The sequence below is a fragment of the Nematolebias whitei genome, chromosome 6 (genome assembly GCF_014905685.2).
Source record: "Nematolebias whitei isolate Nwh7 chromosome 6, NemWhi1, whole genome shotgun sequence".
In the NCBI taxonomy this organism is placed as follows: Eukaryota; Metazoa; Chordata; class Actinopteri; order Cyprinodontiformes; family Rivulidae; genus Nematolebias; species Nematolebias whitei.
In genome coordinates this window covers 34,328,364-34,340,314 of record NC_056503.1, presented here as the reverse complement: position 1 = coordinate 34,340,314, position 11,951 = coordinate 34,328,364, and the positions used below count along the sequence as shown (strand labels likewise).

The 11,951-nt window shown below is 43.1% G+C and overlaps 1 protein-coding gene across 1 annotated transcript in view; it reads left to right on the top strand.

The window, feature by feature from the left end:
- Positions 1-7,501: 7,501 nt before the first annotated feature.
- Positions 7,502-11,951, top strand: part of LOC119410909 (extracellular calcium-sensing receptor-like) — a 29,511-nt gene continuing 25,061 nt past the window's right edge. Inside the window, exons 1-8 of the mRNA XM_037677831.1 lie at positions 7,502-7,635; positions 8,123-8,417; positions 8,519-8,808; positions 9,084-9,385; positions 10,474-10,679; positions 10,806-11,027; positions 11,127-11,250; positions 11,328-11,947. Coding sequence (XP_037533759.1) covers positions 7,523-7,635; positions 8,123-8,417; positions 8,519-8,808; positions 9,084-9,385; positions 10,474-10,679; positions 10,806-11,027; positions 11,127-11,250; positions 11,328-11,947 — 2,172 coding nt within the window. The 5' untranslated portion in view covers positions 7,502-7,522. The remainder of the gene's footprint in view (positions 7,636-8,122; positions 8,418-8,518; positions 8,809-9,083; positions 9,386-10,473; positions 10,680-10,805; positions 11,028-11,126; positions 11,251-11,327; positions 11,948-11,951) is intronic.

Here is an 11,951-nt window from a genome sequence, read left to right as displayed (position 1 = left end):
ATATTTTCATTCATCCATACGGTGACCCTGAGGCCCTGAAGTGTAAATGAACAACATTTGAAAAAGATGAATTACATTTCAAAAAACAAAATTACATTAAGCCATTGTGGATGTCGCTAAAGCGGAAGTGGCCAAAGCATAAGTGGCTGAAACAACTTTGGAAAAAAAATGTGTTGCATTTGGAAAAAAAATGGAATTACATTAAGCCGAAGCGGAAGTGGCTGGAATTACAAAACAAAGTAAAAAATGTAGATATGTTTTGTCTTTCATCCGAATTTCTTCCTCAGTCTGAGGTGCTGTATTCAGCTCAGTCTCTTAAATAGCACCTTCTCAGAATGGATCAACCAGTTTGCTGCTGACAACCAAACCAGCTACTCACATGGTCAAGAAGGACCATCAGACCATCAGTCAAACCCAGGGAAGCTTTAAGCTTCAGGGTCTCCGAGGCAAAAATAATAATTAAAACACCCCCTTTCAACTATTAAAAACAAAATATCACTAGCTACAAGTAAACTTAAAAGGTACAAAGGCCGAGCTCCCTGGCTGTCCACAAAACAGGAGGAAAAGCTCTGGAACAAAAATGGCAGCGAACCCGTACCAACTTCTACTGGGAACAGAAAACACTTTTCTTTACAGCTATTCACTCAAAAATTGCTCACACAGTACTAGTACCTGCCAAAAGTGTACACCACACAGACAAGACGATTACAGATCAAGGCCCAGAAAAATGGGTCTGACACCTCTGAGATAGAGCTCTTTATGGAGAAGGCAGGAGGTTGAGGAGCATTAAGTGTAGATCCCCTAGACTGAGGAACATTGGTTTTGTACTGTAATCTGAAATTCTATGAGTAAAGGCGCAGCCTTTAAGGCTATTACAAGTGGGTTTATCCCATTGTGCGTAACGCAGCACTGAAAACTTTAGTCCACGTCCACCGGCTGTGTGGGCCCCACCCCCTGTCCGTTTAAATTACGGTAAGACCGGGCAATCAGCTCCCAAATAGTTTTTTTTTTCAGCCATTTAGGAACCAGTGAGGCCCAGAGCTTAAAGGGCTGCACCTATACTCAAAGAATCTGGGGTTACAGTACATAACCAACATTCTATTTCGTATAGGATTCGCCCTTTAAGGCTATCGCTAGTGGGTTAAAGGTGTAGCAAGATGTAGTCTATGCCTCACTGGGTCCATTCAGACACAACATGAAGATCCTGCTTGCACAAAAAAAAACATTTCATCGCTCAGCCTTCTGTGTGCAAAATTACGTGCTGCATAATTGCATGCTCCATGCGCAGGAGTGCACCGGAGAAAGGATCTCTGGTGAGGAAAAAGGCTGAGATAGCAGACATGCTGCTGTGAATAGGAACAACTGAGGATACGAATTGTAACAGTGTAACAATGAACAGAGCAGACCAACAGCTCCTCAGGATGAACTGATTAATAATGATAAAATCATCAGTCATGAACTTGTGGCTGATAATAAATATATCACACTGCGACTGCATGCAGGCAGGTGTGAGCTCAAAGTGAGGCTCCATGAAACAAATAATAATCATTCTGTCAGAACTCTGAGAACAGAATGCGTCATGGAGAAAGTAGAAACATCACGTAGATAAAAACGAATAACTGAACATGGCGATGACCAGGCAGCCGCCATACAGATATATTCCACTGTCATCCCTCCATGCAGAGCCATGGAGGATGAAAACCTTCTAGTGGAATGTGCTGATATTCTCTGGAGGATCCAGTCCAGATGAACTATAAGCTTCAGAAATAGCCTCACACAACCAGTGCGACAGGCACTGGATGGATAGAGGGCGTCCTGAAGAGCTGTCCCTGTAATGCACGAACAGACGCTGAAAGAGGCGCAGTGCGGCCATGTGTGCCACGTAACACGAAAACACGTGCATGGGACAGAAGGAGGTCAGATGTTGCTTCCTCCTCAGAATTATGAGGAAGATGATAAAACCCATCTAAGGTTATCACTCTCGATCTGAATGAGCTTGTGATGCTTTTCAGAGCAGGGTTAAAATGCTGTACAGCTGAACTGCCATCAGCTTGAATACTGAGACATGAGGGAGCAACAGAGAGAGCAGATAATCACTTACTCTCTTTGCCGACGTCAGAGCTAACAGCAGGGCTGCTTTAAATGACAGAAATTTAAGTAAAACCTGATCTAAAGGCTCAGAAGGAGCTTTGATCAGAGCATGCAGGACCATCATTAGGTCTCACTGTGACGCTAGTGGACATGACACTCTCTGTAAACCTTTCAGAAAACTTCATCAGCAGGTGGTAAAGAACTGTTCTGTCACCGAAAAACCTCATGGCAGGAGGAAATAGCTGCAGCATAAGTTTTAATTGTGCTGAACGCTAAATTTATGTCCATCAGTTGCTGTAGAAATGACAGCATGCCACCTAGTGGACATGAGATGGCCTCCACACCTTTCTCTGCACACCAGCGCTGAAAAACTGTCCAATTGATGTGTACAGCGTTGTGGTAGAAGCAGCTCGTGCACCCTAAAACATACGCACCACATCCTGTGGGAGGCCCATCTTTTCTAAACGGATCCGTTCAGAATCAGAATCAGAATAAACTTTATTGGAATTGCACCGAGGTACAACGCGAAAATGTACGTACAGTCGTCCGAAAGATGGGCGGAGTGCACGAAGCTGCAACTACAGGAGAGCGTGGCCATTTTAGAGCGCCCCCCACACAGCAGTTTCCAAGACTGACCCGATATCACTCGCTGCAGATTCGGGAACCACGGAGAGCTTATGCGTTTGGGAGCTACGAGGATGACTGACGGTTCTTCCTCCCGGACCTGGTCCACAGTCTGTGATATCATCAGGACTGGAGGGAACACATAAAGGAGAGTTTTTAGGCATGGGCTGTGAGCAAAGGCATCCACTCCTAATGGTGGGTCATCTCGTGGGCTCAGTGAGAACCATAATTGACACTGGACGTTCTCCCATGTGGCAGACAGATCCACTGCTGCTTGGCCAAACCTGCTCTAAATCCGAGAAATCAGCTCGGGATGGAGGCTCCAGTCTCTGTGGTGGGGACAACCCCTCAACATGATATCCGCTCGACTGTTCAGGACACTGCTCTGATGGAGAGTAGTTTTTTTGTGTGCCCAACACAACAGCTGTTTCGCGATGCGTAACAGTTGGGCTGAGCGCACGTCTCCCTGACGGTTTATGTAAACTGCCATCACTTTGTTGTCTGTGTGAATCAGAACATGCTGATCCCGCAGCAGGGGCAAAATGACGAGTCACATTTCAGACCGTGAAACATTCTAGCACATTTATATGAAGCGACATGTGGTCTAGCTTTTGTGCTCCCACTGCTTGAGACAGACACATTCCTCCCAGCTTGACAGGAACTCGTCTGTGAAAACTGACATGTGTGATAAAGGCCTGCTGATGGGAACTCCCTCTGACAGAATGAGGGGGTTTCCCCAGTGATTAAGATCAGTTCTCACGGAGGGGGGCACAAAAATAATCCACCTCTTCTGGCGCACAGGATCTATGCGCAGGCGGGCGAACCATCTCTGAAGACTTCTCATGTGAAGTAGGCCCAGCAGAACCACAATGTGGGTCGCTGACATGGTCCCAGGAGTCGCATGACAGGCAGAACTGTCACTATGCTACAGGGTTTGACACGGCGGAGCTGAGCTGACAGAGCTTCGGCTCTCAGCTGTGATAAACGGGCTATCGTTGTGGTCGAGTTTAGTTCCACTTCCAGATAAACAATCAACTGGGACGGACAAACTGAACGTTTTCCTAGTTTATAGAAAACCCTAGGTTTAGCAGGTTTAACACTAGCGTTTTGGTCTGTGCGACTGCTTCCTATCTGGATCGAGCTAATAAAAGCAGATCGTCCAGATAAAAATAATTCTCATTTCTGCCATGTGCAACGACTGCAGAGCCGTCTCCACACATTTTGAGAACGTGCGTGGGGTGTTTCAGAATGATGGAAAATGTAAAAAAAAATGCACCCTTCAGATTTATGGAGGTGAACTAGTCGTTCTGGTGAAGTTCTCTAGCAGCTGTTTGATTGTCAGCATGTAGAGTTGTCTTCCCATGATCGAATTGTTGAACATGAACAGGTTGAGAATGGGTCTCATCTCTCCATTTTTTTCAGAACCAGGAAGTAGTGGGAGGAAAAAAAAAACATATTTTCCTCTCTGTTGGGAACTCTGGAAATCACGTTGTTTTGTCAGAAATACCTGAACTTCTGACTGGAGAGATGAGCTCTGTTCTGGAAAAGATAGAACCGTCTCTATAATCCCTCTGAACAGTGGGGGTTGAGCTGTGAACTGTAGCATGTAACCACTGCTGATCAGACGGTTCGTCTGTCTGTCCAGGGAACACACTCGCTTCCACTCTGAGTAACGCTCAGAGAGTGGGCACGCATTTTGTGTTGTGTCATCTTTCTCTTGAATGTCAACCAGACTAAAAACCCTTACTGCCATCAATTGCTCCGGAGATTCTCCGGGGGGAACCCAAGGGGGGCTCCAACAGAAAAAGGCTGTATGTGTGCCTCTGTGCTGAGCCCAGGCTGCGGTCTCACATTAGAGCTGAGGTGAGCTGGCGTGCACTGAGAGGAGAAGTGAGTGCTTTCAGAGTGAGACACCATTTTGGTGGAGGCTGCAGCTGTTGTGGAGAAACACGTTTACTCCTGCAGCACTGTGATTGGGCAGAAAACAGCAGAAATTAAAAACGGGCCCTGGCTGAAATGAGGGATTTTACCAGATTCGGTCTGCTGAAAAAACATAATTTTAGCTGAAGTGGCAGACGAGTATTTTGTGATATTTACTGAGCTGTAGTGCCATTTAAAATGTTGTTTAGACGTTACTGGCTCATTCTGTGTAGGGAATGTGTGAAGAGAGGCAGCTGTGAGATCAGTTGATCTGACAGTCTCAAATGAAACTTTACTTTCAGATATGTTTCTGTTTTATTTCCAAACATACATAGTCAAAAAACACACACATTCCCCTCCAGGAGCTGTTCCCTGGTGGAAGGGGCCGGTGGAGGAGCAGAGCATGCAGTCACTGCCGCACCTGTGGAGCATCTCTGCTGCTGGCCAAGGCAGTCCCTCCAGCGGCTGGAGGGGTGGGAGGAGGACTGTGACATCACCAGATGGTGTACAGTCTCTGAGACCTCCTCGGACCTCTATGATTTCTCAAAGATGGTCCTGAAATTGGCCCCGAACAGCACCTCTGGGGTGATGGGACCCTCCAGCTAGCCTTTCTGCAGCCTCTCGGTCAAGGATGGTGAGAGACAGAGCCAGATGGTCCTCTGGATCATGGTCATAGCGATGCAAGACAGGCAGACCGCAGAGGTGGCACACATGTTTAAGATGATGTCTGCTGCTTTACAGAGATGACTCTTTGTCTCCTCCAGCAGGTCTGCTTCCTCCAGCCTCTTTGAGATGCTGTAGGCCAGCATAGCGATGTTGTTGTTCACCCTAACAGCCTGGGATGTGCACTGGTAAGCTCGATTGGAAAGCTTTGTCACTCTCTGATCATGCTTCCCTGGAGGGACAGGTTGCCGTTCCATCATGGAAGCTTTTGCCCCAAGCGCCTCTGCCGGGGGGGGGGGGGGGGGGGGAGACACTGATCGGTAAAACCCTCCACTCTGGAGATGGAGGCAAACGTAGAGACGGATGTCTTCAGCTTGCCGGACCCAGCTGCAGCATCGTTCCAGTGTAACTTCACAGCTGGACAGCGAGGCCAGATGGGATCAGGACGACGAGCTGGGGCGGAGCCAAACCTTCCTGCCAAATCATTCGATCAGGGTGGAGGGAGGCAAGGAACAGAAAGTCCCTTTGTGTTAGCAGCCTCCTGGATTATGCCGGCAGCTCCGAGAGGAGGGCACTGGCGACTGGAGCGGTGTGGTCGCCGACGTGGGAAGACCCAAGGTGGCTGATCATCCGCTCGGTCGCTCTTCTTCTGTCACTACACTCTCCAGGAGGGAAGGGGCAGCAGGGTTGTTTCCAGCATCGCCTTTCTTGGAGGAGTCATTCAATTCAATGCGTGACTCTGTGTCAAAAAGGCGGTGGCGTCGTCCCGCGCATAGCGTCCTGCCACGGAAAAACACTCAGTGGAACTGCTGCCCGCATCGCCTTTTTCGAGGGAATCATCCGATTCACTACAAGGAAAAAACTTTAGAAAAGGTGATGGCGTTGTCCAGCTAGTAGCGGCCCGCCACAGACAAACACTCAGCGGAGCTGCCGCCAACAATGCCTTTTTTGAGGGAATCATTCGATTCACCACAAGGAAAACATGTTAGAAAAGGCGGTGGCGTCGTCCTTCGATTAGCGGCCCTTACGGAAAAACACTCAGTGGAGCTGCTGCTAACATCGCCTTTTTTCAGGGAATCATCCGATTCACAGAGAGAAAAAAAAGTTAGAAAAGGTGATGGCATCATCCAGCGGGTAGCGGCCCAACATGTAAAAACACTCCTCGGCACTTACCTTGAATAAGGCGGCCCGTCTCTGCTTGTCCTCGGGAAGGAAGAGCTCACCGGGACAGCAGGAGGTTGGGGTGGCGGAGACCCAGGCATCCTTAGCAAAGGTTGTGCCGGTCAAAGCTGGGCATCTTTTCTTTCTTCATTCTTCTGACAGTGCTAGCTAGCTGGCTGACGAAAAAATGGTAACCGATTCCCCGGTCTTACCGTAATTTATATGGACCGGGGGCAGGACCTACATAGCCGGTGGGCGTGGACTAAAGTTTTCAATGCTGTGCGCGACGGGAAAAAAACACTAGCAATAGCTTTAAAGGGCGAAGCCTATATGAAATAGAACAGCTTATACCCTAAAGCAGTTAGACTCATGAATCCAAAACCAGGACGATCACTGTAAAAAAAAACATTGTAATGACATTTGATTGTTGATACGTGCTGCTGACTATCCATGTTGCTGATCTTATGCTGCTGATTATTTCACGCTGCTGTTGTTCATTCATACTCATCTGCTCACTACTAGTGCTTAGTGTGATTTTATCATGTATCTTAGTTCACATCTTAGATCTTATTACTGTTTTTCTTTACATTTTATACTTTTGTGGGATGTAACTGGGACCATGTGTATACAATTTTGTTCCACCATATGTAGCAAATGTGGTGCCAATGACAAACAAAGAAACTTTGACTTTTACTCTGATACACCACCTCCTCCACACTCACAACCACACACACACCCCTCACACACACACAACAACAACAACAATTACTGAGTAGGAGGTGTTTTTTTTTCATGAATGATCACATGATATAATGGAAAATTACATAAATATGTAAAAACACACCCAAGTACATACAGTTGAGGAATGGAGATCTGTACATTCTATATCGGTTTGAGATTTGCAGTGAGTTTATTGGAGCTGATGTCAGCGGTTGACTTAGGTGGCTCCGTAAATGGACTTCAACAGAAGACTGAGCCTATAGATGATCTGACTGGTGCTGATATCAGTATTGAGGCTTCATCGATGAAATGTGCCCTACAGGGTACAATTCGTTTACCTGCAATGTCAGAGGATGGGGACTTTGTTATTGGAGGTGCTTTTTCTATTCACCACAAACTTTACACGGTGATTTATAACTACACCACTAAGCCTGAATCTCCAAGATGCACAGGGAGGTTAGTAAGTGGGGGAAGAAGAAAAAAAAAATATGGTAAAGGATGGAAAGAGTTATTAGATGTGTACATATGAAAACGGAGTAATTTGCTACAAAATTTTAAAAATTTGGAAAGTTAATACAAATGGTTTGTTATTTTTTTTGTAATTGTCTTATTTTCAGATGTATACATTCTCCAATCTTGATGTGTTCCTTTCCATAAAGCAAGCATTGGCTTTTGGTACAAATTCATGAAAAGATTATTAAAAAATAATATATTATTGAGCTAATATATATATATATATATATATATATATATATATATATAACAGTTAGTCCTTTTCCCATTAGATCTGAGTTTTTGTTTTATGTTTTGAAATCAACTAAATGACATTTAATTGAACATATTGGTTTACAGATGAATGACAAAGTTTTGTGTGCAAAATACAAAGTATATATTTTTTCTTTTTTGTAAAAATGTCAGAACTCATGCAATTGATTTTGTGCAGCTTTAATTCCCGGGTTTTGCGCTTCTTTCGAGCAATGATCTTTGCCATTGAGGAGATAAACAACAGCACAGAGCTACTTCCAGGCATCAAACTTGGATATGAGATCCATGATTCATGTGTCTCAGTGCCTGTGGCTGTGCATGTAGCGTTTCAACTGTCAAATGGCCAGGACCCTGTGTTTTACAAAGACAGCAATTGTTCTCAAACTGGTATGGTAATGGCTGTTATTGGGGACTCTGGATCCACTCCATCTATCAGCATAGCACGTACCATTGGGTCCTTTAATGTCCCTCTAGTAAGTCCTTGCAAAGTGAAAGTTTGAATTATATCTTTGGATATTTCCTGGATTTTCTTTTACTATTAATCAGCTATGTTGCTCTATTTTTCTTTCATTAGGTGAGCCCATTTGCCACGTGTGCCTGCCTGTCAGATAAGAAGCAGTTTCCAACTTTTTTCAGAACAATTCCCAGTGATCAGTTCCAGGCTGATGCTCTGGCCAAGCTGGTGAAACACTTTGGCTGGACTTGGATAGGTGCTGTCTATTCTGACTCAGATTATGGAAATTTTGGCATGTCATCTTTTCTTGCTGTGGCACAGAAAGAAGGGATTTGTGTGGAGTACACTGAGGCCTTTTTTCGAACCGACCCACACAGCAAAATCCAGAGAATAGCTGATGTTATACGAAGGTTTCAGATTCATACATTTTGCTTGTGTACTTTCTATTGATGAGAAGCTTCTGCACTGCAAAATATTTTACTCAAATACCCATTTAAAAAATGAAATATAAAATTCCAGTATTCTGTTGCGTTATATTTTCCGTAGTGTTTAAAAATAATGATTTAAAACACACGTCAAGTGTTGATGGTTGTTACACTTAACAATATATATTAGAAATTTTCGTTTGTTGGTAAAAAAAAAAGTTATATGTCAAATTAAACAATATATTCTAATGTCTCTGCAGGTCCACAGCAATGGTCATTGTAGCTTTTACAGCCTCTGGAGATATGAGTGTCCTTTTAGAAGAGTTGGCTTTGGAGCCCTCACCACCTCGTCAGTGGATAGGAAGTGAGGGCTGGGTAACTGACCCATTGTTGATGGGCTACAGTTTCTGTGCAGGGGCCATTGGAGTTGCCATTCAGAAATCTGTCATCCCAGGGCTGAGAGACTTCCTGCTGGATCTTTCTCCCACTGAAGTAGCTGACTCCCCAGTGCTTACTGAGTTCTGGGAGGATGCATTTAACTGCAGCTTGAAAAAGAGTAAGTGTGGTTCTTCTTTTTTTATTTGTCATTTGCCCAAACACAAATTGTCCTTGCTGTTGTGATTTTTTTTTTGGTTGTTTCACAGATTTGAACAGGTAAAATACTCCAGAGATCTTGTGTGACCTGACACATATCTAGTTACTTAAAACTGAACAAAAACTGTCCTGATGCACTCTCAACAATACAGGTGAAAAAAACAAAAATAAGTCAGGTCTGAATCCATCCAGAGGAACTGGCTTTTTTTTTTACTTTTTAGATGAACAAAGTCTACAAAGTCATTTCAAAGATGATCAGAGCAGAACTCTATGAACTGTGTGTCTCAAACACTATATTAGGCCTGCACATAGTCAAAAACTTCACCTGACACCCCCCCACCCCCCACCCCCCAAAAAAAGTAAAAATATAAAGTAACGCTTTGGTGATTTGACAAGGAATGAGCCATTTCATTCAGACACACAATCAGTGTTGCCAGACCACTGCCCGGTTTACCACCGATTGGCAGGTTTTCATTCTGATTTTCATGAGAACTCTAGGAAGATTTTTGTTGGATTGTTGCATTTTGCCATATGGTGTTAAATTACCTTGTTTTCTACTGATGTATGTTCATGTTCAAACAGTAAATATACTGTAACAGTATATTGATTGGGCAGGTTTTTGTGTGATGTGGTGGTTTTGAACAGATTTTTGGGCTGGAAATCCTTGACTCTATCTGGCAACATTGCACACAATTCTGCTTTTGTTGTGTGTCTGATTTAGTTTAAGCAGCATCCTTCAAGGACATGTCCACAGCTGTATAATGATAAAAAAAAGGTTCTGCTTTATACAAAAGAACTAATTAAAATCTGAAAAAAAAAACCTACAATAATATATATATATATATTAATCTCAGAGTTGAGTTTTTAGACTCAGCGATGTGTTTTTTTTATTTACATGTTTTTATTAGCTGCTTTAATTTGATTTAATTTGTTTAATGACTATAGTAGTTGGCAGGCACAGAAATCATAAATGAAGAAACAAACTCTTAGTTTATCCATTTTAGTTTTTTAAAAAATTTTTTTTATATGTACAATCTGATTTTTTTTTCTTGTTAGATGACAATCTTGGCAAAAGAGAATGTGATGGAACTGAAGATATAAAAACACTTGAAAACCCGTACACTGAAACATCTCAGTTAAGAGTTACTAACATGGTGTACAAGGCTGTTTATGCAGTGGCTCATGCCATTCACAATGCAATGTGTAAGGAAAGAAATCTCAATTTTGAGTGTGATAAACATTTCAGACTGGAGTCAAAACAGGTCAGTTCACATGAAATGTAAAATACAATGTATGTATTTATTTTTATTAATTTCCAAATTCTTGTAATCTATTAACTATTTTTGGGAAAAAAAGGATCCCCCATATTTTTTTCTCGTACTTCACAGGTTTTTACAGAATTGAAAAAAGTTAATTTTTCCCAAAATGGTTATCCTGTGTCATTTGATGCTAATGGGGATCCAGTGGCTTTTTATGAGCTGGTCAACTGGCAGAAGAGAGAGAGTGGAAGTATTGATCTGATAACAGTAGGGTACTATGATGGATCACTGTCAAAAGGCCAGGAGTTACATATCTACAGGAACATAACCTGGGTGAAACATGGGACAGAAGTACAAATCATAGTCATGAGAAAATAACAAATTACAAACAGCTGTAAAAATTATAAAGCTTTTTTTAATTACATGTCTGTGACTGTGCCTTTATGACAGATTCCAGTGTCAGTGTGCTCTGAGACGTGTCCTCTTGGAACTCGTAAAGTGTTGCAGAAAGGAAAACCCATCTGTTGCTATGATTGTATACCATGTCCTGAAGGAGAGATCAGTAATAAAACAGGTAACATAATTGGTTTTGAATCATCTCCCTAATGATATATTTGAGTATTATCATCCTGTTTTGCTTTATTTCCTTAGATTCTCCTGATTGCTTTACATGTCCCAGTGAATTCTGGTCTAATGCACAAAGAGATGCTTGTTTCCCCAAACCTGTAGAGTTTCTATCCTTTGATGAATTACTGGCTATCATTCTGGCAACATTCTCTGGTTTTGGAGCCTGTCTGGCCATCATTACAGGAATTATTTTCTTTCGACACAGAACTACTCCAATTGTCAGAGCCAACAACTCTGAGCTGAGTTTCCTGCTGCTCTTCTCTCTGACTCTGTGTTTTTTATGTTCATTAACTTTCATTGGAGCTCCCTCTGAGTGGTCCTGCATGCTGCGACACACAGCTTTTGGTATCATTTTTGTTCTTTGTATCTCCTGTGTTCTTGGTAAAACTGTAGTAGTTCTAATGGCCTTTAAAGCTACACTTCCAGGTAGTAATGCCATGAAATGGTTTGGGCCTCCACAACAAAGAATGACTGTAGTGTTTTTCACATTTATCCAAGTTTTAATTTGCACTGTTTGGTTAGTACTGAGTCCCCCATTTCCAATAAAAAATCTGACAACATACAAGGAGAAGATCATCCTGGAATGTGCATTAGGCTCTGTTGTTGGCTTCTGGGCTGTGCTCGGGTACATTGGTCTGCTGGCTGTTT